This window comes from Protomyctophum bolini (genome assembly GCF_963924005.1).
Source record: "Protomyctophum bolini genome assembly, chromosome: 4".
Lineage (NCBI taxonomy): Eukaryota > Metazoa > Chordata > Actinopteri > Myctophiformes > Myctophidae > Protomyctophum > Protomyctophum bolini.
This window is the reverse complement of record NC_137865.1, coordinates 34,633,305-34,661,054: the sequence shown is the minus strand read 5'-3', so window position 1 is coordinate 34,661,054 and position 27,750 is coordinate 34,633,305. Positions and strand designations below refer to the sequence as shown.

Sequence of the window (27,750 nt, the reverse complement as noted above, 5' to 3'; positions counted from 1 at the left end):
ATGGTAAATACGCCTGCATCTCTGCTGGTCATTAAGAAAAGGCACTCGAGAAGGGAAGGATTTGTTGCATTACAAAGTCAAGGAGGGGAATATGCAAAAAAAAAAGGGGGGGGGGGGTACAAATGGGATCAAATGCCCCCCCCACACACACACACACAGTCAGGAGAACATAGACCTCTTGTTGGTAATTGCAGCTCGATCGAGGAGCAAGCCACACACACACTCTCTCTCTCTCTCTCTCTCTCAATCAGTACCAATCAGAGACACCAGATGGTATAGTATAATGTCCAACTCGCTACAGGCAGTGTGTTCTAGCCCAGCGGTTTTCAACCCATTTCATATCAAGTTCCATTATTTATTCGGCATTTGAGCCACGGACCACCATTAGCCTATCAGACCAAAGACTAAGGCGTATTGATGCGGTACCATAGGAGAGGCATGGTGATGAAACATCTAAATAACAATTCTTCTACATTCTCTAATTGTTGTGTAGACTTCTAGAATTTTAAATGCGACTAAAACTAAATGCAAACTATTCAAAAGATTTGACTAAAACCAAAATTTGCTGTCAATAACAACACTGGTAAGCTGAACGTGTCAAAGTTTGAACGGAGTTTCTAAGTGAAAGCGTGTGTAGGACTAGTTAGGTGCCAAACTTTTCTCTTGACGATAACATACTGGTGCCGCTGCTAAAGCAGCGACGCCACAATAAAACTGTAACAAGAACAGCCCCAAAAAGCAACATTAAAGGTTTTGTGACATACATTTTCCTTTAGGCTTTAATAACTGTTACGAAGGAACCAGGTGTCGCTCCGACATCATAACCGTGGTGTCAGAGGTGACGTCACCTCCGACATCTCAACACTATAAATATAGGTGCCTAGCGAGTAAAGACGGAATTAAGCTAAGAACTACGATCGTGACTTCGACCTAAGGACTTTATACCAGATCGCCTCAAGAGACCCCATTTCCATTTCTTTCTCTTTTTTGTCTTGTTTATTTTTTCTTTCATTTTGTTTCATAAAAAAAGTATTTCATATCATGTTTGTAATAATTTATAATCTGTTCAATAAAAACATATTTGACAAAAAAAGAGACCCCATTTCCATCCCTTACGACTGAGCTAAGGTTGGTATCTCTCTGCACTAACTCCCAGACCAGATCAGCCCTTGACTTTACAATAACCTCAATTACACCCATACCACCTGAACCTTTGAACATTCAGTGGCTTTCCGGTGGTCTGTGGTTTTCAAGGTGTGTTCTGAAGCCTTTTGAGCTTTGAGGTTTTTTTAACGTCACAATACACCTTCACATGTGCGAGGCCATGTCTGACCTCAGGCATTGGGATTGCTTTGTCACCATGGCATTGAGCTTGTCTGATGTCATAAATATAACTGAAAGAGCCTCTGCGTCTCTACGGTGTGTTGGCCATTTGTTGCTGTGAAGGAGAGGGTAACTGTGCACTTTGTGTGTGTGTGTGTGTGTGTGTGTGTGTGTGTGTGTGTGTGTGTGTGTGTGTGTGTGTGTGTCTGTGTGTGTGTGACTGTGTGTGACTGTGTGTGTGAGAGAGAGAGAGAGATTTAGGACAGCCTGTGAAGTAGAGAGCAAGGCATTCAAAGGGGAGAGCCATTACCATTCATAACACTATACCCAATGCCATGAGTCACACAGACAAAGAGATGGCATGGGGAGAAATGTGTGTCAATTTGTAACCGCCATGTCAGCATTCCCAAGAAAGAAAGAATGAAACATAAGAAAGAAAGAAAGAAAGAAAGAAAGAAAGAAAGAAAGAAAGAAATAAATGTTACATGAGCGTGCAAAGTTTCACAGCAATTGGAGGCTTTGTTCATTTTGTTCAAAATGGGCCACACCTGCAAACTTTAGATGTCAATCTTAACCAACCACAATAGTATATAACAGATTCGTCTTGATCACATGAAAATAAAGATCATGTGTACCGATTTGCGTGATATTTGGATAACATCTGAAGGACTAATAAACAAAACGGCCTCATGGTGGCGCTATAAAAGGCAGATTTGAAAAATGCAGGACAGATATTTATAGCAGCCACTATGAGAATGATTTGAAAATGTTTAAGTGTAATTTCTTCCTCTGCCTAGGGGGAATGTGCGTGCAAAATGTCACCTAAATCACAAGTCGTGTTCAATGATTTGAGGCATTTTGATCATAACCGGCCAATCCTGCAAACTTTGGAAGGCAATCTTAGCCAATCGGAATGGCATATGGAAAATCGGACAGATACATGTTGGTCACATGACTATAGAGATAGTGTGTACCGATTTGCGTGATAAAATCTGTACGAGCAATATTAAAACAAAATGTGTTTTGCAAAAATCGGCCTCATGGTGGCGGCCATTCTGAAAATTTGGGTCAGAGGTTCGTCGTTGGCATCCAGGGAGTGTTTGACATTGACCGGGCCAACGGTGCCAGAGAATAGCTGAACACGGACGGACGGACACATGGACACGTGTGTCCGTCGGTCCGACAGACATACTCTCTCCCCATGCCATCGGCCTGGAGGAGACAATGGAAGACAGAAGTACAGAAAGGTGGAAAAAGTATGAATTGAGACATGGAAATACAAATGGAGAAAGACATGGAGGCAGAGGGAAGGAGATTGCCTTTGCTGCATGTTGTAACCACCGGGTCCCTGTGTGTCTACAGTCCCCTGATATTCCCACCTGACACTGCATGAGTCACACACGTGCGCACGCACGCACGCACGCACGCACGCACGCACGCACGCACGCACGCACGCACGCACGCACGCACGCACGCACGCACGCACACACACACACACACACACACACACACACACACACACACACACACACACACACACACACACACACACACACACACACACACACACACACACACACACACACACACACACACACACACACACACACACACACACACACACACACACACACACACACACACACACAGGACGTTAGCAAAGAATGACAGTGGAAAGGAACAAAATGAAGACTAAGGAGATATGGAGATGAGAGAGAGGGGATGGCTCATGGCTGAGATAGAAATGAGTAAAGAGAGAGAAATGGAGAGTGGGAGGGAGCAGGGATGTTCAGAGGGGACACAGTTAGAGCGTGGTGCAGAACACCGTTTCCCTGCAGAACACCGTTTCCCAAACAATGGGTCAAGACCCATTTGTGGGTCGCGGACACATTGTTATGGGTCCCCTTTAGTTCTTGTTTCCTACATTTGGTTTGGCTTTGCATGAATTAATAACAAAATCCCAAAGTATTTTTCAGTAATATACTGAAGAAATGAAAAGAAAATAAATATTTAAGAAGTAGTGAAAATCTATAAGCTCACAGCGTAGCACAAAGTGCCTTAGGGCCTTTTGATTTTGTGCACAGGGCCTATTTTCAGGGGAAGCTAGAGAGAGAGAGAGAGAGAGAGAGGGGGGGGGGGGGGGGGGGGTGAGTAGAACATAGATAGACACACACTTGTAGCTTCGCTGATCGGCGTCTCGATATTGATTCAACAGAGAAGAGCCAAAAGCCATGTAAATGTCAGACAACGTTAACACACTGCATCTTGATTGGACACTTTACACCCCGGGCCCCCCCCCCCCCCCCCCCGACATGATTCAAATCGAAGCACTGGTGCCCAGCTTTTAATTGAACATGCATTAGCTGCTAATCTATAACTGTTGGCAGAGACCGTCCTGTTATGATTAAATAGTGGCATTGCCAAAATTTGAGACCGAGAATATCAAATTCACAGAGTCGTGGAGCCTCGCCTCTGTCCCTGGTGTAACAGAAGCTCATTTCTCTTCATAAAACACAGTTAATTAATGTTTCTGCTGGCAGTTGAACGGCAATAAACAGCAATTTAGTTTAATTTTGTTTAGCTATTTAGTCATTTGCAGGAAGCATGATGGCAGCTAACACATCTAGGGTGAAAATAGAGAGCTGGAAATCTGTGTTCCCATACAGGTAAATTAGGCCACATCCACACAGACGTTAAAAAAAATGTCATTTTCAAAACGTTTACCGTACACACAGAATTATCTCAAGAAATGTGTCCATCTACAGGAAACCACTGAAACCCACTGAATATGCCTGTAGTATACTGTATATGCCCGGTCTACAGGTGGCGCTGGAAAACTACCACAAAGCACCAAAAAGAGAAGAAGACATGGAGCATGTGCTTACAACTCATGTGATGTCAAAAATCACAGAGAAAGCTGTTCTCCATGTCCACTTGTTGCTGACAGTCGTCATAATATAGGAGCAGTAAATGTTAAGGTAAAAGCCCTATCGCGCTCAGTAGCTTCTGCTGCACAAACTCACCGCTGATAGGCGCCTTTGTTGTCATTGGCGGGATGGGGGGGAGGGGCCTATGGCGTCATCACTGGTTCAGGAAAGATGCATATTTGTTGTACACACAGAGATGTAATAATTAGAAAGAAGAAAAAATGGCAGGGTACACACTAAAAAAAAGTTTTTCTTCATTCTAATTATTTGATCGGCCCAAAACATTGTGTTTATTGCCATGATTTGTCACAAGAGTTGGCTTTGTCCGAGGCTTGAATGTAAAATAAATAAATACTTTCTGAAACGTCTATGGGACAAATTAATGGGGAATTCTCTTCCGGGCCTGTCGTCGTCATGAAAGGGGAAAGACTGCGGACATAGCAGTGGTCCGACCGGATTAAGGTTGGTGTGGGATGCGTTAAAACGACTGGATTAAGGTTGGTGAGGGATGCGTTTAAACAACCAGATTAGGGTTGGTAAGGGATGCGTTAAAACGACCGGATTAAGGTTGGTGAGGGATGCGTTTAAACAACCAGATTAAGGTTGGTAAGGGATGCGTTAAAACGACCGGATTAAGGTTGGTGAGGGATGCGTTTAAACAACCAGATTAAGGTTGGTAAGGGATGCGTTAAAACGACCGGATTAAGGTTGGTGAGGGATGCGTTTAAACAACCAGATTAAGGTTGGTAAGGGATGCATTAAAACGACCGGATTAAAGTTGGTGAGGGATGCACTAAAAAGACCGGATTAAGGTTGGTGAGGCATGCGTTAAAACGACCGGATTAAGGTTGGTGAGGCATGCGTTAAAATGACCGGATTAAGGTTGGTGAGGGATGCGCTGCTCCGTGCTTGTGGTTATGGTTAGGTTAGGGTTTTAGGTAGGTTGTGGTTCAGACCAATGTTATGTCGGAACAAAAGCATGCACCCTACTCATAAAACACATTGTGCTGTTGCTCATAACTCAAACTGTAGCACTAGTCTGTACTGTTATTCTCTGTGCGGTGTGGTGTGTGCATTGCAGCCCCGAAGCTAAGTCCACCCACCGGCTGGGACCGTAACCATGACAGCAAAGCAGATCCCATAGCCTGCGGGGACCGTAACCGTGACAACAGAATCCGCGCAGTAACTGCCTAACTCCACAGAATTCCCAAAATGCTAATAAAGAGACAGTGAAAGAAATGGCGCTCATCACTGTCTTTGTATGCTAATGGTCAATGCCTGTGTGCAAGTTCACACACACACACACACACACACACACACACACACACATGCACCCACACACACACAGTAAACAAAAATGTGCTTCTTCTCGATTCAATTAACCAAAAAGTAATGGACAGAATCGTTGCTGAGAAAATAATACATAGTTCCAGCCCTAGACAATTTCATGCATCGCATACAATACAGGACACTGTAGTCTACCAGAAATGAGTGGAACGCTGTAAAAGATGATCTCAAAATGCTGTCAACAAACAGCATTTTGTCAAGCTCATTCTGCGCCTAAAAACGAATGCAGATTCCTGAATCGTCCCATAATTATTGCACTACAATTCTGTAGTGTAGTAACAAACTAATTAATAAATACATGCTAGTCAATTCTAGCACTCCAGAACACACAGTCAGACTGCAGGTAAACAGTGGCGCTTTTAGCCTGCCAAGTGATGTAAGCATAGGGCTAGATTCTTCCCACTGGGCCCTGGAGGATAATGGGACTGGTTCTCCTTGTGCCTTCCTATACACTTAACGCTCTGTCCCCTAGGACCGTGGAGACTGCAGGACAGAGGCCTTCCTATACGCTTAACGCTCTGTCCCCTAGGACCGTGGAGACTGCAGGACAGAGGCCTTCCTACGCTTAACGCTCTGTCCCCTAGGACCGTGGAGACTGCAGGACAGAGGCCTTCCTACACTTAACGCGCTCTGTCCCCTAGGTCCGTGGAGACTGCAGGACAGAGGCCTTCCTACGCTTAACGCTCTGTCCCCTAGGACCGTGGAGACTGCAGGACAGAGGCCTTCCTACGCTTAACGCGCTCCGTCCCCTAGGACCGTGGAGACTGCAGGACAGAGGCCTTCCTACGCTTAACGCGCTCCGTCCCCTAGGACCATGGAGACTGCAGGACAGAGGCCTTCCTACGCTTAACGCTCTGTCCCCTAGGACCGTGGAGACTGCAGGACAGAGGCCTTCCTACGCTTAACGCTCTGTCCCCCAGGACCGTGGAGACTGCAGGACAGAGGCCTTCCTTCTAGTGTGCTGCTACCAGCGTGGGCAGAATACATGCGGTGGAAATTTGTTTGGGCTGCTCCATTTGTCCTACTTATCTGGGCTCCACAGAACAGTGTCTCTGCACTTTTATGGGATTGTCCAGCGCCCGCACAGATCACTGTCAAAAGAATGCCAGCGTGAGTGAGGTATGGATTTGTGGGTCGTTTGCATTCAATGAGGTTCTGCTCTGCCTCGCTGTATATAAGAGAACACCTACATTTGTGTATAATACCATAATGCATAGGTTTCTTAAATCTTTGAAAAAGGTTTTACCAGGTTTCCCTGGTAAAAAGATCTGTCTCTCTTTACACATGTCACAGTCAGCATTAAAGTTACTGTATTCATTGATTTACATTGCTCCAGAAAAGAGGCAAACTAATGTTACAAAACTGCAACAGAGCCACATAGACTGCTGATTCACCAGCAATCTCCAAACACGCATAAATCGGATGGGAATCTAGTGGGACGAGAGCATGCGTAGCCTTTCTAGCATACATTCCCTCCCATCGCTAACCCCAAACTCTCCTTGCGTAAACAGTGGATTCATTGATTGTACACAAAGCTGTCTCAGATTAAGACAGGGATTAGCCGTCCGTAGTGCCCACACAGTGCTGCCCTAGCCCTGCCTGCATGCAGTAACATGAGACCCTGGCTGAGCTGAAAGGACTCCAGTGATAAACAGATGGAGAATAGGGAGAGGGAGAGAGAGAGACAATATGATACCAGTCCCACACACAGCAGCCTGGTCGTCCTCCTTTCGGACAGAGATGGGAACAACAAAGCGACGGAGTCTGAGTCACTGTTTTTGAAAGCAGCAAGGCTGTTTGCCAAGGCGCACAGTGTTTACCAATATATTTACCTAGATGTACCTGTACACAATATGTAACAATAAAGTACAGTAGGCTTACCATACGTCCTCTTTTGCCCGGACAAGTCCTCTTTTGGGAGGCTGTCCGGGCTGGTTTTGTAAAATCCTGCAAATGTCCGGGGTTTTAACTTTTGAGGGTAGAATGTATTTACAATGCACGTTCATGGTTGGGGCACGTTCGGAAATAGCGCACTGAGCGCACTGTGCAATGCAAACTAATAGGTGAGTGTGCTCTGGTGCGATATTTCCGAACGCGCCCGAACAAAGCACTCTGAGAGGCGGAGTGCATGCGCAGATCTAAACAAACTAACTGGAGGCGAGTGCATGCATGCAGTCACAGACAGTGTGTGTGTGTGTGTGTGTGTGTGTGTGTGTGTGTGTGTGTGTCACTCAGTGCAGAGAGAGAGAGAGAAAGCGAAAGATGCCGAAACGAAAATGCAACTTCACAGATGATTTGCGGAAAAAGTATCTGTGTTTTCGTCCTGGCCGTGACAAATCTGAAGCAGAATGCACTGTGTGCAAAGCAGGAACGTATGTATCTGTGGCAAATAAAGGTGCCAGCGATCTACAAGCCCATATCGAAACTACAAAGCACAAAACAGCTCTATGGGGTGAGAGCTCGTTGCTAAATTGACAGAGTACCTTGATAGACTGTTATCTCATCATTGACATGCAGAAAAAGTATAGAGCTACTGTTTTCTTAGCTCTGTGACTGACCAATGAGAAGCAGATTGTATTGTCTGCAAAGGAACTAAATGTCTGTCACAAATAAAAGTTCTGTCCTGCAAGCCCATGTCATGTCAACAACGCAGACAAGGCAGCTGTGCGCGAGGCGAGTCCTGCAAATTAAATTGACCCAATATTATTTTGTACAACCTAGCAAAGCATAAGATATGATGGTTTGGAGAATAGGCTGGTCTCTCTTTTTTACAAGAGATAAGCCATTGCATACAGGATTACAGGTTCTCAAACTTTTTAATTTCAAGGACCCCCATAACTTCGAGAGTAAAACCAAATAGACCCATTTGATTCCATTTGTACAGTATCAGAGTTACAGACCTGTAAGGGTCCATTTGGTTCCATTTGTACACTCTCAGAGTTACAGACCTGTAAGGGTCCATTTGGTTCCATTTGTACACTCTCAGAGTTACAGACCTGTAAGGGTCCATTTGGTTCCATTTGTACACTCTCAGAGTTACAGACCTGTAAGGGTCCATTTGGACACATGCATGACGTGCATGCGCACATGCACGCGCGCATGTGTCCTCTTTTTGGTCATTCAGAATATGGTAATTATAAAAAATCATCACATTCCGTGCTACAAACACATTCTGTGCTCAAACACAAAGCTGTGCATAAGAGGGGATAGCACCCCTCAAAAACGTTTTAAGAAAATGTGTGTAGGCATCCCAAGAAACTCCTAATTTTCAGCCGTACAGTTGTATTTTGTTTTGCTGCATAGTGATTTCGTGCACCTGAATGGCTAGAAACTTTTTTTGCCAGGGAATTCTTCAAAATAAAGGTGCTAGAGTACCAACAGATATGGCAGATTTTAGCCCCTCCCTTCCGTTCCCCCCAAAACCAGGAGGCATAATCGTTCTTAGCTCACGATAGTCACGCTAAAGTCTCTCTAGAAGCATTAATATTCCAAATGAGAGGCATGCTGAAGTCAGAAATGAAGACAGAACATTGTCCCTTTGGTCAAAACCATGGAGAGATCACTACATTAGGAGTTACGAGCCATTCTTTTGGAGCCGTAAACAAGGAAGTGAATGCCATTACAGTGCAGTGAAGGAAGGCCAAAAATATATATATATACACCGGTATATATATATATTTTTTTATATATAAAGATGTGTACGGTATACACGTTCATCTAATTGTAAGCGTCAATTTGAATGGTGGGGGTGTCACGGTCCCCACCCCAAAAGGTTGACAACCCCTAGTTTACATCGAGGTGGTGTGTATGGTCTCATCATCTTTGCCATGATATCTACACCACACGTCTGTATCCCTACATTCTACATATTTCCCTCATGCATGTCAATGGTGGAGGTATTTGACAAAGATCAAGATCTGATTTCTGAGCACACGGCTCTGCACCTTAAAGCACGATGTAATGCTCTAACACACTCATCTTCACACAGTTAACCAGAGGGAACAGAGACTAGATTCATCTTCACACAGTTAACCAGAGGGAACAGAGACTGGATTCATCTCAATGCTTTGAACAGAGTTCACAGGATAGCACTGTCACATAATTCATGTTCATACCTAGCATGCGCGTGCACACAGCCACACGCACACACATTATGTAAGCAATTACATAGCCTGTGTGTGTGTGTGTGTGTGTGTGTGTGTGTGTGTGTGTGTGTGTGTGTGTGTGTGTGTGTGTGTGTATGCGTATTAGAGGCAGTTCAGGGCTGTAAAAGGATTGAGTCAGGTGTCACAGCAGGGAGTGCATGGATAGAGCAGATTGACAGAAAGCTTATGGAAGCCCAGTGCGCGCACACACACGCACGCACAAACACACGCACACACACACACACACAGTTCAACTGATAACTAACTTAAGATGTGGTGGTGCATTTCATTTTATCCAACACATGACTTTTGCCAGCCACAGAAATGCCACAGAAATGCTGCCGTGCCGGAAAATCATGCCAAACAACAGACATTAAATGATTTCAATGAAGCATAAGCTTATGTTATTAAACTTGGACTCTGCTCTGCGTGCTATTATCCATATCAAATCCACAGATAGTCTTTGAACAACCAATTGAATCTAATCGTCAATTGTTCTAAATAAAGGCGCTAGAGTGCCCAGCAGATGAGGCAGATTTTACTCCATTTGCCATTCCATTACCCCCCAAAACTGGGAGACATAATCTTCCATTATTACGTCGCGCTCTAAACTCTCTCTAGCATTATATTCCAAACGAGTTGATTGGTTAAGTCAGAAAAAACTCCAGATAAAAGGGCAAAGTCCATGTCGCTTTCGCAGTTTTTATTCACCTTTTACATGGAGACGCACATGTTGTACTAGTCTGTGCATGCCATGCCATACTTTTTGTGTTTGTGTACATGATGGTTAACATTTACCATCACTATAGTCACTAAAGTACATTTGTATTTGTAGGATGAGCGGGGCGAGGGAGTGCTTGCTCATTCTAGGAACTCCAAATATCACCTACGCCTCTGCATTAATGTAATAAACATATGCGTTGCGAGTCAACATGAGCCATGATGTCACAAGTTTTGCAGATTCAACATTTTGCCTGTTTACATGGAGATGGGATATTACGGCGTTTTCAAAGATTTCCACTCTGGAAGGTGTTTTCACTTTGTTGCGTTTTCACCTCCTGAAAACGCCGTTCTCATCTAAAAAGGGACACCAGCAAACGATACTATATTTTGCCATTTTCTAAGAACACCGTTCTCGTGTAAAGACCACCTTAGAGTTATGAGCCGTGCTATTATCCATATCAAATCCACTAACAGGTAGTCTTTGAACAGCCAATTGAATCTAATCGTCAATAGGTCATGCACAAAATCTGTGTGTGTGTGCTCAGTTGCCCACACAGCCATGCATTATTAAACATACACACACATGCAGTCAATATTTTCAGCATGGCACATGCACACACACAGTCATCCCGCCAATCAGCCAAACACTAATGAAGCCTCTGCACTCACCTTAGCGTGTGTGACTTACTAACTTACTGACTGACTGACTGACTGACTGACTGACTAGCCAGCTGACTGGCGGCTTACACAGGATTATAGCGCCAGGAGTGTTTCGTCAAATCAGCGAGGGAATGCAGTGTACACAGAGAGTGAGAGCAGCCGTGAGAGCATGCGATAGGGAGAGAGGAGAAAAACAAACAAGTAGTGGAGGAATGGGGTGGTACAACGTCTGGGCGGAGTGTGTGCTGCTTTGTGTTGACAGGTGAAGTAATCATTAACTAATCCTGACCTAGCCAGGGATCACAGTAGTACACAGTAAAAAAAAAACCAGTGTTCATGTTCACATTTCAAGAGTGCCTGTTTAGTCTATAAATGTCACTTTCACAGCTTTTAAAGGACATCTGAAACAGTGGTGAAAAAACAACCAGTTCTGTGATCACGCACGACTCTCAGTCCACAATTAGAGTAGGTCTACCCTAGTAATTAGTTCTAATCCTTTTTATGTTTTCCTTTCTTCTTGTGAAGAAAGAATTTCGTATTTTCTCCTTTTACTGTGTTTGAAATGTATCATGTTGTTGTATGCTGTCCTCTCATGTCCTGTTATGTTAGTATTGTTTAGTGTTAACTGTCTGGGGACTAATGGAAATTAGCGCCATTGCGTGTGCACAGAACGCCTCCGGCCACACACCCATTTCACATACCGCCATCCAATTGACACGTTCATTTAAGGCAAACTTTTGAAAACGTCACGGAAAATGACACAAAATGACTCATCTCAGAGGAGCGTAAAAAATGTTTTGCGACTTCAGGAGAATTGGATTCAAACGCGCTTTTTCCTTTCAGCTCTCTTCTAATGTCATACCACATTACTGACATAAGTGTTCTTTTGCCTAAAAGCCGGTTGCTGAGAAAGTCACAGGGAAATTGTGGCACATTTCGTCACATCGCCATGCCTAGTGAGTGACCTTGTAGGTTGGCTATTTTAAACATTTCTTTTTGGAACATATTTCCAAAGAAATAAAAAACCTTCGCCTATAATGACATGCCCAAAATAGGGACGTCAGGGTTAAAATGACTAAACAGATCCATCATATCGGGCGTGTGCGGAGTGTGCGCACGCACGCACGCACGCACAGTAAGCATGTATAATCACACATACAGACAGTACACTCGCTCACATGTGAGTGTGAGTGAGTGTATGCATGCACCATTTGTTCAATCATATTCGACTCTGTACATCTCCTCATACAGGTATTTATGATGTAGCAAAATGTTAGTGCTGTATCACCACAGCATCGGACCCCAGGAAGAGGTGAAGGGAGAAGGGGGGAGGCGGAGGGGGGGGGGGGGGTCTGTTCTCCCTTCAGGGAATGAGGATTGATGGTGTTCATTGTGTGAGTGGGTCACATCTGCAGCACTGATAAATGTAATGATGTCATTATGCCTTTCTGTGTTCAAGGGTGTGTGCCGTGCACACGTGTGATAGCGTACGTTTATGTGCCTACAGTATCTGTGTGTGTGTGTGTGTGTGTGTGTGTGTGTGTGTGTGTGTGTGTGTGTGTGTGTGTGTGTGTGTGTGAGAGAGAGCTGTCTATGCTATAGCCTCCAGCCAGAATTGTTTTCGAAACTATAAATGTGTTTATTTTTGGATAAACAGAAGCCAATTTGTTAAATAAAACACACAGTAAAAACCTCAATGTATCCATTTGCAACCGAGAGTATATGAACTAAAAGTCCATTTGGGAACATTTGACAACATTCTCACAAAGGGAACGGCTTCCCTGTAATCTTTATACGTCAAAAGATGAGGCAGTGTCTCTGTCTGGGAAAACAGCTGTTGGGCTCGTGAGATCGCACAGTCACGTTCTGACTAACTCCCAAAGTCCTTAATTCAGAGGCGAACAATACTGGTGGTGGTGAGACGCTGACCAGTAAATAAACCTGTTGGTTCAGCGACTTTTATTTCAGTTCACACACAAAACAAGTTATCTCCTTTTCTGTTAAAGCCGGGCACAAAACACACATACCAGACAAACCCGTTTGGCCACTATCACTGCCTCGGGGAAACAAAGAAAAAATGGCATCATTCAAAATCTCTGATGAATGCATCCTCAACAGGTTAATTTAGTTAATTACTCAAATAAAAAAAATGCTTATGGTCTGCATTATCATCAGGTACACCTCAGCAGAATTTTCCCAATTGCCAAAATAAGATAAAAGCAACGTACAATACACAGTAGATATATACAGTGTGTATATATATATATATATATATATATATGAAACTTCTGTTGTCTTTGCTCAGGTAAAGTGATACAAGCGTGCCTCACTGACTCCAATATGAATTTAATTACACAGTTTCACTGACTATGGCTGGGGGAACATGTTTAACCCATTTAGGACTGAGACCAGATTCTACAAATGTCTTCTAAATCATGACAGTTTTCTGTTTCTATATCAACTATTTCATGTCAAGGACCCCCAAAATGATATGTAATCGGCCGCCGACACCATCTGAAAATATGTTGTTCCAGACCCCTCCGCCCCCCCCCCCCAAAAAAGAAAAGATATAAGAGTTAAAAACGTTTGATGTGAAAGAACATATATTCAAAGATTTGCACCACATTTTCACGATTTTTCAACAGATAAAAAAATAATGTTTAAAGTGGTTCTAAAAGCTATGAGGTGACATACTGTAGACGCGTCCTCAGGTCCAAAGGTGTTATTTAATACGCACCTGCAGGGTGCATGGTAGAAAGGATGACCGGGATGAGGCAGGTGATTGCAGTATCCGCTTTGGCTCCACATGGTGCGCTCCTCTGGTCTTCCACTTGATTATTACAACTCAAAAAGTGTTTCTCTCTCTCTCTCTCTCTCTTTCTCTCTCTCTCTCTCTCAGCTGGTGCTGTGTTCGATGTCTGTAGTGTGAACCCAGCCACACTCCGGGGATGGGTACTGGCTCAGTCGAATTAATCAGCTGTGCCCGCTCTCCCCGTCTTGACGTGTTCCGTAGAGGATAGAGAGAGAGATGGGGAGGAGAGGGGGGCACGGTTGGGACGAGGGGATGCAGAGAAGGGAGGGGCTAAGGAGAGGGAGAGATAGAGAGAGAGAGGGGGGATTGTGGTCGGCTAATGGATGAGGCTAGTGTGGTTTTTGCACACCTGGAAATTCAGCTCTCCTCCTCCTCGGCTCAGGATGGGGTCACGAACAAAATGCCTCTGGCGCTCTCTGACATCATGTCTGTCCTTTGATCCAATCCAGCTCGTGTCTGGTTTCTCCTGCGTGTCCCAGGTGTATCCCAGCTATAATGGGCTCCTCTCACAGCTGAAATTGGGTCTGGGCTGTATTTCTGACTCGCTAAATCAGATGCATCCGCTTTTTTTTTTGCAGCCTCTTCTTCGGCTCTTATCTCCTGGGGGTCTTCGTTCCACTGCTTCCACTGTTTGTTCGTTGCGGTGCTGTGGCTCAGAGACCCTCTGGGGACAGTCCAGAAACAATCTCAGTTTCTCTAGCGCTTATTTATCTGCAACGATCTTCAACGGAGGACTTTACCTTAATGACAGTTCACAATAATGCAGTCTTCTGACCTTTTTAAACACTCATGCATACTGTACATACGGTATCAGCCCTCATAGCAGCATCTCCGCAAAGTACACTACCGGCCACGATCACGGTTTCAAGACATTTAATCCATTAACATTCAGTCTTGCCCCAAAGTCCACAGGTGCCTAAAGTCCCAGGTGTGTCAAAGAATTGTGTTTAAATCCAGAGTTTGTCTCTCTATCTCTTGACACTGATCAGCCTCTGAGGCAGGCGGCAGAATCAATTCTCTCTCTCTCTCTCTCTCTCTCTCTCTCTCTCTCTCTCTCTCTCTCTCTCTCTCTCTCTCTCTCTCTCTCTCTCTCTCTCTCTCTCTCTACCCTCTCTCTCTCTCTCTCTACCCTCTCTCTCCCCTCTCTCTCCCCTCTCTCTCTCTCTCTCTCTCCCCCTCTCTCTGATTACCGGATACCCACAGGCTGCCCAGCTTCATCGTACAACTACCTTCGTCACCATCTCACCGATCTTAGTGCTGCTTGGAGCCCAGCGACTGGACACACACACACCGAGCGCAATAAGAGAGAGCGGAGAGAGGAGAGAGAGAGAGAGAGGCAGGAGGTGTCACGGAGAGGGACAGAGGGAGGGAGAGTATGTGTTCCAAAGAAAAAGGGAGGGAAAGAGGGAGAAGAGGGTAAACAGAGCAGAGCTGCATTCCTTTTCCTGCCTCATAATCATCTGGGAGAGAGAGAGAGAGAGAGAGAGAGAGAGAGAGAGAGTGTGTGGGACTGTGGGTGAGAGAGGAAGCAGAAAGATGCAGAGGACGAGAGACGGCAAAACAAAACTATGTACACGAGATCTCTCTCTCCCTCTCTCTCTCCTGCCATGACCAGCTGTGTGCCAGTGTGTGTGTGTGTGTGTGTGTGTGTGTGCACACGTGAGAGAGTCCACAGACAGTCACGCTGCTGCTGCAAGCTCAGAGGTTCGCTCCCCTCCTCAATTACAGTAGGCTTTTAATGGTTTCACTGCGTAGGTTAACTCCTTGGACGCCAGGGGGCGGTAGAGCTATAGGTAGCAGGTGCCAGCCGAATTTGCAATTGGCTGAAAGTGAAACTAAGGCCCAACAAGGCTAATCTAATATAGGTATGGTTTTGAACACTCAGTTCAAAATGAACGTTCCAATTTTGGAGCTCTGGCTCACGGACTAAGAAGCTAAAAAAACTGAACCGTTCCCATTGGGAACCAAGCGGTGGAAAAGGGGTCTCAGTGTACTAGAGTCTAGACCAGTGGTTCCCAAAGTGGGGTCCGGAGACCCAGAGGGGTCCTTGAGGCAGTTTCAGGAACTCTGATAATGTACAAATGGAAACAAATGGGCCATAACGGGTCCATTTGGTTCCATTTTTTACACTCCGAGTTAAATCAACATTGATTTTACAATATAAATTGGGGTCCCAGAGATAGAAATGTCATTAAAGATGGTTCCGTAGCCTAATGCAGGTAAAACTGGGGGGTCTTTGAAATTAAACGGGTTGAGAATCACTGCTAGAGCCGTAGAAATCTTCTCTTATGAGGGGTTCCCTGTACTGGCATATCTTTTCAAATTAGTGTCTTTGCTAATTAGTGTCAATTTGGGAACCACTGTACTAGACAAATAGCAGAGCCACATGCTCAAATGACCACTATGTTAATCTGTGCTGTAGGTCAAAGTCTAGATTTGTAATCTGGTTTCAAGAGAGAGTTTAAACAAACAGTCTCAGGGAGTTAATGTTTACAGGTTTGGCCTTCATTTAGAAAACCTTGCAGAGCTGCAGAACAATGACTCCATAAGCTGTTTAAATAGGAGAGGGTATTCCAGTCCACTCTCCTTTAAGCATTTTCATTCTTTACTGAGAAAGAAAGAGAGAGCAAAGAGGAGGCCCAGGGAAGAACGCTCTGGTAGTATTTGATATTACATGCAGCCCTATGACAGTGTGAGACACACACACACACACACACACACACACACACAATACCCCAACCTCAACGCGTACAATTCCAAGTGCTTCTCAGGGTGGTTCAATATTATTTTGGTGGGGTCCCCGAGTTCAAAATATGATTATTTTGGGGGTCCCCAGTTCAAATATGATTATTGTGGGGGTCCCCCAGTTTAAATGTGATTATTTTGGGGGTCACCAGTTCAAATGCGATTATTTTGGGGGTCGCCAGTTCAAATGTGATTACCCCAAGCCTGAAAAGGTTGGAGAGAGAGAGAGAGAGAGAGAGAGAGAGAGAGAGAGAGAGAGATATGGGGTGTGTGAAAAGGATGTCCCGATACACTTTCTTCGTTTCCGATCCGATCCGATTTCTGTTAGCCGATACCGAATACAGATACCAGAGAATAATATTTATAATAATACAAAAATAAAAATAATATCTTATTTTGAAGTCCCCCGACCGGGAATAGTGTTTATAGCTATCTAGCTATCTCGTGTTGTGTTTATAGGAGACTCCTCACTCAAATGTGCACTTGCAGTTTGGGAAACTCCAAAGCAAACTCCACATGCCCCAACATTTTATTTACCTGCTATAGTGTTGACCCCTTACCCCTCTGTCGGATCTGTGTTTAGACTGGCATATTTGCAGATACCGATATGAACCGATATGACCAAATAAGGGCCGATCCGATACTTTTCCGATAACCATATAGTATCGGGACATCTCTAATTAGTAGTATACAACCAACTACTTTAGGGAGATGAGAAGAGGAGGAAGCAGGAAGCTACGGAGTAACAGAGGAAACAAGGCTGGAGACGAGGCTGTGAGGGAGGCAGGAAGGAAGGAGACAAGAGGAGGTGAACCGTTCTCTCCTCATGCTGCTTTTTTGTCAAACCTCAACTCTAGGCAAATCTAATTATCTCTCTCTCTCTCTCCTTATACTGTGTGCGTTCATTTTTACACTAGGATAAATGAACAGCCATGGATCTTCTGTATAGGCGAGAGTGAACAGTATGCCTCTCCTCTTGTTAGTCAGTGTGGGCAGAACAAGAGCTCAGGTACACAGTGTAATATTCCATCTCTCTCTCTGTCTCTCTCTCTCTCACTCTCACGCCTACACAGACACACACGGTCACATCACACCGTGTGTGTACACTGTACAATTGTCAAGTCGTGTAGACAAGCGTGCATACATTTTCACAAGCACACAGCCTACTTGTGAAAAATACACATACCTAATTGTTTGTATACTCAGAGAATCACACAGCACACACACCACAAAGACAATTGACATGATACGAGCTTGACCAACCATCTGTGCAGAAACGTGCAAAAGCACACATACAAGTGAATGAAGGACAACACACACACGTCACACACTGATGCTGCACTTCCATAAATGCACATAGGGTACTAAGCAAAGATGGTGTGTATGTACTCATGTCTCGTGCACACAAAACACACATTAAACATTAAACATATGCACTATTATTAATAGACAAGCATCCATTCGTCATATAACTACTCCTTATGTACGAATGTGCACGCACGCACGCATGCACGCACGCACGCTATTGAATCACGTCAGGGGATAAGATGCAGCAGCATGATCACACCCGTGGTTTGGCTTATCAGACACACACAGACTGCCCTCCCCTGAATTCACACACTCCCCTCCCCAAACCACAACCCTCTCCCCTTCCCACCCCCAATGCCAAGATTAACACCAGCTCCGTATTTCAGACAAAGTCTATAAAAGTCAGCTGTCGGTCTGTCCTTCTGCTCTACTCTGATAAACAACTGTTTTAACTTCACCTACTGTGTGTACTGTGTATAGTATACCTCCTCATTTATATAGACCATCCGTCTTTCTTTTTAGGTGCTTTCTGTCTCTCCATTTTTAGCCTCAATAGTGGCTGGAGCTCTAAGGACAGCTATGTTGGTTGTGGTGGTTTTTTTGGGTCAGTCGGTCGGTGGGTCCATCTAATACTTTGGTTCCAATTCCAAACGACACGGTAAACTCCTCTGTGTTCATTTAACTCTCAGAAATGGAAGTTTATTATTATTATTCTTAAATCTATTTAGATCTATTAAATCTATTTGGATTTGGGGAGAAGTAGTTTCATAAGGGGCTGGTATGAAGTACTTTATATAAAGAGAACATGTTCAGTTCACTAGTCTACACTCTACTCTACACCTGCCTTCATTTCATCCGATTGTCTGTCTGGCAGGCACTTAACAAGCGATCGTTAACTGACAACTGTGTCTGTTTAAGAGAGGGGCAGATAAGAGTGGCTTTGCTCAACTTGATTTATACTTATATTCTCCACTCTGATGAAGGTACATGTTCGATATATCATACAGCCTTACTTATTAGCCTATATTTTAACTATAAAAAAAAATGATTTTCGATTATGAAATATTAAAATCGATTTCGGAGACTACGATGATTAATCGGAAAATCGATTAATCGGCGGCATCCCTAATGTGTATGTGTGTGTGTGTGTGTGTGTGTGTGTCTGTTAAATCAGAAATGAACATTGCCGATCAAAACCATGAAGAGCAACATAGAGAGAATAGATAGTTTTGTCGGGCCGTAAACAAGGAAGTGAACGGCTGCGTGCATGCGTGAAACAAGGCACAAGGCGTTGCCTAGCAACAGCCCTGTCAAATAAAATGCATCTTAGCGATCCGGTTTTATATCATTATAAAAGACCCTAAGACGTCCCCACACGTCCTGGGACCTCTACGGGTGTAATTATAAAGACGTGTGGAGACATCTTGAGCACTTAAGCTGTTAAATGCATTTAAATTGTCACCAGTTTGAATCGATTTTAATCAATTTACGATAAATCGTTACATGCCTACTCCCAGGGGATGAGCCCTAAACCTTTTCTCCAGCACCATACTCCGGCCTTTACTTTGCACACATGTCGTCATAATCTATTAGGCAGATTACATAAGGATCCCTGATTCATCTCATAATCTATTAGGCAGATTACATAAGGATCCCTGATACATCTCATAATCTATTATTAGGCAGATCGCTGATTTTGGGGACCCCGCCCATTGGCCTTTGCTCTATAGCACAGGGCTACTCAACTTAAGCAGGGCCTGCGGGCCGCAGGTTGAGTAACACTGCTCTAGCATCACCTGTAAGGCTAAAAGTACACTTGTTCCACATTTTGAGGCTTAGTTATAGCTTGTATATTTTATTACATTTCTCTTTAAAGCTTTGACTATTCTTTACCATGTGCTACTCAATCAATGAATACACTATACACTTTCAGGCCCTCACCCATCAAATCAATAATCACTCTACCCAGGTGCGTCTGTAGGAAATCAATGGGCTCTATGCTCAACCGAATTTACTTTAGTGTGCAGTGGTTTTTCAAAAGGTTTTCAAAGTTTTTCATTTCAAGGACCCCATAACTCCGAGAGTGTAAGGGTCCATTTGGAGTTACAGACAGGGCCATTTGGAACCCACTGAAGGACACTTTGAGACGCACTACTAGTGTATAAGATAAGATAAGATCATTTCCAGTGAGCCGACATGCACAATTGGCAGCACCCTGACTCTGTTTGACCAGAATGGAACAGAGCCTTTATTAGTATCATTAACACTGACTCTGGTCAGAATGGAACAGAGTCTTCATTAGTAGGCCTATCATCTGTAACACCTGTGAAGGAAGTAGGGAAGTGGCCCAATTTCTTTCCAAAATGGTGCGTATGCAAAGTACCCATTCTGTCTCATTCTCTCTGTACAGTATCTGTCAATCTATCCCTCTCTCTACATCACTACATCTAGCCATATATTCCAATCGGTCTCTGTCTAGCCATGTTTCTCTCTGTTGACTCTCAAGCTCGTCTCGAGCACAAACGGACGGCTCTGTTATAGTTTGAGGAGCTAGACAGCTGAATTAAACGGAGCCTGGAGTTCTGGCTCAAAACACAAGATGGCACAGTTACCATGGCTCGCATAGCCAGACCTTCAGAGTCTGGCTATGCGAGACTACTGTCAAGCCAGTGACAAATGTGGGGGAATAAAAAATACAGAGAAAGATATTTTGAAAGCAGAATAATTCATGCGTGTATATCTCTCTCTCTCTCTCTCTCTCTCTCTCTCTCTCTCTTGAATATGATGGAATATGACTAAACCATATTCACTAGCCCACCTAAAAAATAAAAAATAAATCAATAGATCGATTCCTATCGTCGGGATTAATATCGATATACGATATATCCAGGGCTGCACATAAGTGGTGCGCCAGTGCGCATGCGTCGTCAAAATAAAAAATGCACTGTCAATCAAGCGCCGGGAAGCGCTTCTGCGTACCAACAGCTGGGGCCGCCCAGAATGATTATTATGGCCAGAATACCCACTAAATTCTGTGGCGAGAGCATTTCCCACCGACTGCCACTCAAAGTGGCTACTGGCCAATCACAGCACGTCTTGCGAGAGTGCACTGGCCATTGTGGCCAATCACAGCACGTCCTTACTCAAACGAGGGAGGATTCCAAATCCATGCGTTCTGCTTCCTGCTTGCTACTGGGAGGAGGACAGGAGTTTACTACGAACTCGGAGAAAAAGTTATCTGACACATTATTCTTACAGTATTACAGCCAAACTCTCGTCAAAATGTCCAAGAAGCAAGCGCCATTAAGTAACTATTTTGGTGTTCCAGCACCACCACCTCCAAAGAGACGCCGAACGGAACCACCACCTGAACCGCACAGAAAACGTGTGTTTGCAGAAAAGTGATTGGATGATGTCGGCTGGCTCCAAACTAATGCTGAGCGCAGCGAGATGTGGTGCAAAATATGTCGTGAGCATCCCAATCTGGCTGATAAAAACTGCACCTTTTATACAGGGACAAAGAATTTCAGTCACCCAGCTTTTATTGTAAAATCGGGTATTGTACATTATTTATTTTGCACCGAGGAGCCATGCGTGTCTGACTGACTGTGTTGACGGTGTCTCGCCTCGGTTAAAAGGTAAGCCTGACGTATGCTTCGCCGTACGACGTGTCGTATGTTAAACAAATAGTTGATCAGCAAGCTCACAACGTGTCTCCTCCGCAACACGTTGTGAGCTAGTAGATCGGCTATTTAAATAAAAAATAAAAACAGTATCTAAATATTGCTTTGATGCTCATATTATCCTAAGGATAATATGAGTTTGTGCTTGAAATGTACTGTAATTCTGCAAACTGTTAATAAATATTTAAATCAATCAATCAAAGGAAGTATTAAGAAGTTTGTATTAGAATATGCATATAGGGCTGGAATACACATGGACCTATAGTTGCAATTTGCAACTCTGGATTTTTTTTAAATAATGGGATGAATCCAGAGTTGCAATACTTTCCATTGACTCCCCAGTCCCCACTTATCCAATAAATATCGTTTTGCTATAAGTTATTCATGCATCCCTCTTTTATCCATCCGGCGAGACGGGTCGCCGCATTTTAGGAGCACCAAGTAACTCCTCCAGGTGCTCCTCTGAGTACTAGACCAAAAAGTTTGTGTGCAGCCCTGGATATATCGTTACATGCCTAATATAGATAGATACACACACACACCCACACGCACGCACGCACACACACACACACACATACCCACACCCACACCTACACCCACACACACACACTGTACAAACACCATCTCAACCATCTCTCACACGTGTGATCGTGCATGATGGAGTCTGTGCAGGTAGGGAATGAGACATTACCCCAGGTGAAGGAGTTTAAGTATCTAGGGGGTTTTGTTCACGAGTGAGGGGAGGACGGAGAAGGAGATCGGCCAGGGAATCGGAGCGGCAGGGGCAGTATTGCAGGCGCTGTACCGCACTGTTGTGAGGAAAAGAGAGCTGAGGATACGTTATATTCTCATGGTCATGGAGTGTGGGTCATGACCGAAAGAATAAGGTTGCGAATACAAGCGGCCGAAATGAGTTTTCTCCGATGGGTGGCTGGCATCTCCCTTAGAGATAGGGTGAGAAGTTCAGTAACACGAGAGACACTCGGAGTAGAGTCGCTACTTCTTCACTTGGAAAGGAGCAGGCTTAGGTGGTTCTGGCATCTGGTTAGGATGCCTCTCGAGCATCTCCCTAGGGAGGTCCTCGAGGCAGATCCCACTGGGAAGAGACCCCCCCAGACCAAGGATGAGATGGAGGGATTCCATCTCCACACTGGCCTTGAAACGCCTCTGGATCCCCCAGGACATAGTTACTAATGTTGCTCTGGAGAGAGAAGTCTGGAGCTCTCTGGTGAAGCCGTTGCCCCGCGACCCGACTACGGATAAGCGGTTGAAGATACACTAGATGGATGGATCAACGTGTGCCTGCCGTTTCTCCTAATGGTACCGACATCAACATGGAATTGTGGAACAAAATCCTATGCAACAGTTCAACATTTTAAAAGTTTTGGGTCTGAGACTAAGAGGCTTAATGTCATCAAATGGTGGTCCGTGGCTCAAAAGATGACTAAATAATGGCCCTTGATATGAAAAGGTTGAAAACCACTGCTTTAGTCCTTACCACAGCTTGGACCGGGATCGAACCCGACCCCATAGGCCCATCCCCTCTTTCTCCTGCCCTTCCTGACTCACTGATCTCTATCTCTATCTGAAATAAAGCATACAATGCCAAATATAAATCTTTATAAAAAACATTCTGGGATCAATACTGCCAGCCAGCTGTTTCTGAATCATTCCTGCAGATTAAAGGGAAAACAAGAGCCGTCAGGGGGTTGTCAATTAGCCTGAGGCGTGACTGGTTACATGATGCAAGAAAATGAGACGGAACGGAATGGAAATAGAACATGTCACATCTCAGTGACGATTCTACCCCCTAGAGCCAAGTACTAGTATGCTGTATATAACGTGTAAAGCCAAACAATACTTGACAGCATTTCTCAAGATCTAATACAGTCTGCATCATAGTCTGTCATGCGTTCTAGATATGCAGCACACTGTCTTGCTATAATATGTTAACTCGTCTACCGCCAGGGGGCAGTAGCGATCTTAATGAAAGTATTCCAAGTCGCCTCGGAAACAAGGAAGTAAATGTTGATCATATGGATTTTCGGGTAGAGCATCGTCTATTTCTCGCTTCAAATGTTTTCAAAAACATTCTTGAAAGCATGTTGTTTAGTTAAATGACATTGTGTTAGCTTACATGGCTGTCATGTTGGGTACAGCATAAAATCCAAGAAGCACAGCGGCTGCAGCCAGGTGCTCCGAGGCTTTGATTAGACGGCTGTCTGTTATAGAGCGGATCAGTCATTATCCAGAAATAACACACAACTGAACTTGGGGATTGACCAATGAGAGTTATGAGACTCAAGCATTCAACTAAGCTGTGTCCTGACGTACAGTACTGGGAGAGACAGTGCTTTTGTACAGCACCCGTCGTCCACCCTTAAAATTGCAGTGTCTCTATTTTGAGCAAGGTTTTGCGGCCGTCTCGTCTCGCCAGCCCAAACTATTCCATTGGTCAAGATCAATAACACAAGGCAGCAATACTGTAGTTGCAGGTATTGCTGTGGTCATTACCTGCCTGCCACACACACACACCCGAGAAAGAAGAGACGATAGAGAGAGAGACAGAGATAAAATGCAATTACATAAATACAAGTATTAATTGATGATAGTGATGATGATATAAGCATGGATTTAAAGTCACCATCTGACCATTCTAAAGCAACGTAATTGCGACCGTAGGTCGTCCGTCGGTTAGTCACCCACACCTATGGTCACGCCTCGTGACATCACTGCTCCATATATGGCCATCTCCATGTATGAAGACCACGACACTGACCTCATCTAACCCTGGATAACCATACATGGAGAAGACCTAGATCTGCATAGCCGGCTATCAACTCTACATCTGACATCAAACCTCAAACCATTAGATCTCCATATATGGAGCTGACCTGTTCTGACATTCCATATGTTGATCTGACACCCCATGCTAAAGCGCCAGCGCTCGCCCAGCAGTCTGCAGTCTGCCATCACCCAGGCGGATTCCCTCAGGGCGTCTTACTCGTGATAAGCAAGGTGGATATTAACTACTTAACCAAGTTGTTATACAGTATACTATAAAGGGCAGTGCAGTGGCTAGCCAAGTCCACATTTGTATTTTCTTTCCTTTACTGAGACAGTTTAGATTAGAAGGAAAGCAGGGCAAGAGAGGAGAAAAGATGGTAGTGGATGATCTAATGGGTACATGGATGGCATGCAGTGTGGTGACCACCACCAGTTAGGTCAGTGTGACAACGATAACCGCCTCACTTCCAAACCAAGGTTAACCGCAGACATACGCGTGCGTGCATGGTTTTTCACCGCAGAAATACAAATCCCATACCACCACAGCCTTAGTTCTGAATGAAATATATACGGCAAAAAAGTATTTTATTGGTTCTGGCTCTTTGTAACATAGCCTATCATACTACATGCAGCTGTAGTATGATAGGCTGCTCTTCAAAAATCTTGTGGATTTCTAAGGGGGACTTAGGTGTTAGGTATTACAAAAAGTTAAAAAAAGAAAAAAATTGAAATGTATTTTTAAGGCTCCGAGGGAAAATTAGGAAAATTCTTCCCGCAACAATCTTGCAGTCAGCAGCACCTCCCTATTGTTGTAAAATGTCACTTGGTTGTACAGTGAAGGTCACTGGCTGACGTATAATCGCTGGGTAATTTAGAAGAGCACAAGTGCTGAGTGAGGGGGTCTCGCCTCGCTGCCTTAAATGTCTCCCACGGCAACCCGAAAGACCAAGCAGTGTTTAAAAAGACATCTGTGGCCATCGTCTAAATGCCAGGGGCTGTGCCTCATGCATAATGCTTGTAATGCAGCGGGCCATTTATACACGGCAGCATGTTGAGGAATGTTACTTGAAAGTATGACAAAAGTTACAGAACATTCATCAAATTAGATTATCATCATCATACTATAATTCAGTCAATGTCTGTCTGAATGTGTGCCTGTCTGTCAGAAACACAGCCTTATCTCCTCACTGCCTGCACCAATCGCTCCGACTTTTCACACAGGCATTGACCATAATAATATGGTGGTCTATATTGGTGGTTTTTCCAACTTAAAAAATTATAAATTAATAATTAATTTATTAGTGAATTAAAAATGCGAAAACGCACCCAGGGTGCAGTACCCCCCAGGGGTATACGGGTATTCGGCGCAATACCCGTATTGCGTCGAATATAAAGCCCAAACCACACCAAATGGTCGGGTTGGGACAAAAGTTTTTTTAAAGGTAGACCACACCAATGCAACTCATTGCAACTCAATGAGTTGCATTGGAGTGGTTTACCGTAAAAATTACTTTTTGTCCCAACCCGACCCTTTGGTGTGGTTTGGGGCTAAGATGACTCCGACTATAAGATGACCCCTATTTTTCATTGAATGTCAAATAGTCTAGTCCCCGATTATAATACGACGCCGTGTTTTAGGATAAAAAAAACTTGATGTTCAACACATGCTGACATTTTTTTACAGTGTGGCTCTTAATGTGTTAGGACAAAGTTTGTGTTAGCACATACACTAAAAGCTGGACATAGGAGGCCCTCAAAAATCACACCCGTGTAAAGTGAGGGGCGCTCTTATCATCATACGACATCATACATCATCTCATTCCGGCCAATCACAATCTGTACTCAATTATTTATCCTCAATACGTACTTTGTTCAGCCAATCAAATCATTGCTATGGGGTGCTCAGCCAATCAAATCATCACTATGGGGTGCTCAGCCAATCAAATCATCGCTATGGGGTACATAGCGAACAAACAAGACAAAGCTGGGCATAGGAGGGGCTAGCACACCTCAAAAATGTGTTTTGCAAAATAGTAATGTGTTGCTGCTAATAGTAATAATAATATGAAATAGATACCTTCCCTACTAAAGATTGCATCTGGTTCCATTCCAAAATCTCTATAGATTTCTAACCTGAACAGGTTTGTACCAGTTTCCTGCTACTACATCTCTGCTTGTCTTTCTGAATGATATGTGACAATAATGGAGAACTTAACCACTGGCTCTGTGCATTCCTGAGCGTCCACAGAAAATGTCAGCACCCACGCATAGTCACATACCAGCTACAGCAGGCACTCAGCCCAGGCATCTCAAAGTGAGTGGTTAATATTTACCCATATTAAAACCCTCTTATTGCTATATTTAATAACATCTTATTGTGCATTGGGCCAGATTTGGTGACTTTTTGAATGACAATAGAAAGATGTGCGATATGACCACAATGTCATGAAATGTCTCATTTTAAAGCTGCAAGTCTCTACTTTATACCAAAAAAATGTTTCTAGCATGTTCCATCGTTTACTTATAAGCATTTTAGTACACCTTGGTTTCACTTTTCACTGAAACCACTGAAACCACACTGCCAGACTGGATTACCAGCCAAGGTGCCTGAACCACTGAGCCATGGCCCAGGCCAACGCGGAAGTGTTAACTCAGACTCTGCAACACCGCAGTATAACTCTACGGCAGCTAATGTTAACTGGAGCTACAGAACAAGACACAGTGATTAAACCAACAAGACTCAAGTGCACGTCGGAGACGAACGCAAACAACGGCCACAAGGTTGTCACAGAGAAACATACGTTAAAAAAAACAGGGGGACAGATGCACAACGGAGAGCGCTTGTTTCACCTGGCAGTTAATTATTTCTAGTCTGGAGAAAACATACTAACTTTAACTTACCCACTTACAAAGCCACTGTGGTCCATTCCCTTTAACCCCAGAATGTATACATGTGTATCTACACATCTGGTTAGAAATTGGTCTTCCATTTTATAGTCTGAATCTATTTAAAAACAAACATCACACCCGTGTGAAGTGAGGGGCGCTATTATCACCGTACATCATCATGGCGTAAAATAGATACTATGCCTATTTGCTCAGACACTGACGTCAAATTCTCCATTCATGGTCAATGGGAATTTAATGTTTGTGTAGGACGAGGTTTAACAGCTGAATAACTTTTTCAAAAAACTCTACACCCATCCCAGGAAAAAAAAAATCTGCAAAACATACACTCCATACATAGATAATATTGTCACCCACTCTAACCACGAAGCCATATACCTTGC

General features: G+C 44.0%; 1 protein-coding gene across 9 annotated transcripts in view; it reads right to left on the bottom strand.

The window, feature by feature from the left end:
* Positions 1-27,750, bottom strand: part of LOC308314145 (pleckstrin homology domain-containing family A member 7-like) — a 140,432-nt gene that overhangs the window by 96,877 nt on the left and 15,805 nt on the right. The window contains exon 1 of one of the 9 annotated variants that reach the window (XM_080761583.1): positions 13,863-14,962. The exons of 7 other annotated variants lie outside the window; for them this stretch is intronic. In XM_080761583.1, the coding sequence (XP_080617709.1) occupies positions 13,863-13,933 (71 nt within the window). In that variant the 5' untranslated portion in view covers positions 13,934-14,962. Of the gene's footprint in view, positions 1-11,134; positions 11,174-13,862; positions 14,963-27,750 lie in introns of those variants that run through there. One more of the 9 variants, XM_080761584.1, reaches the window with a different exon arrangement.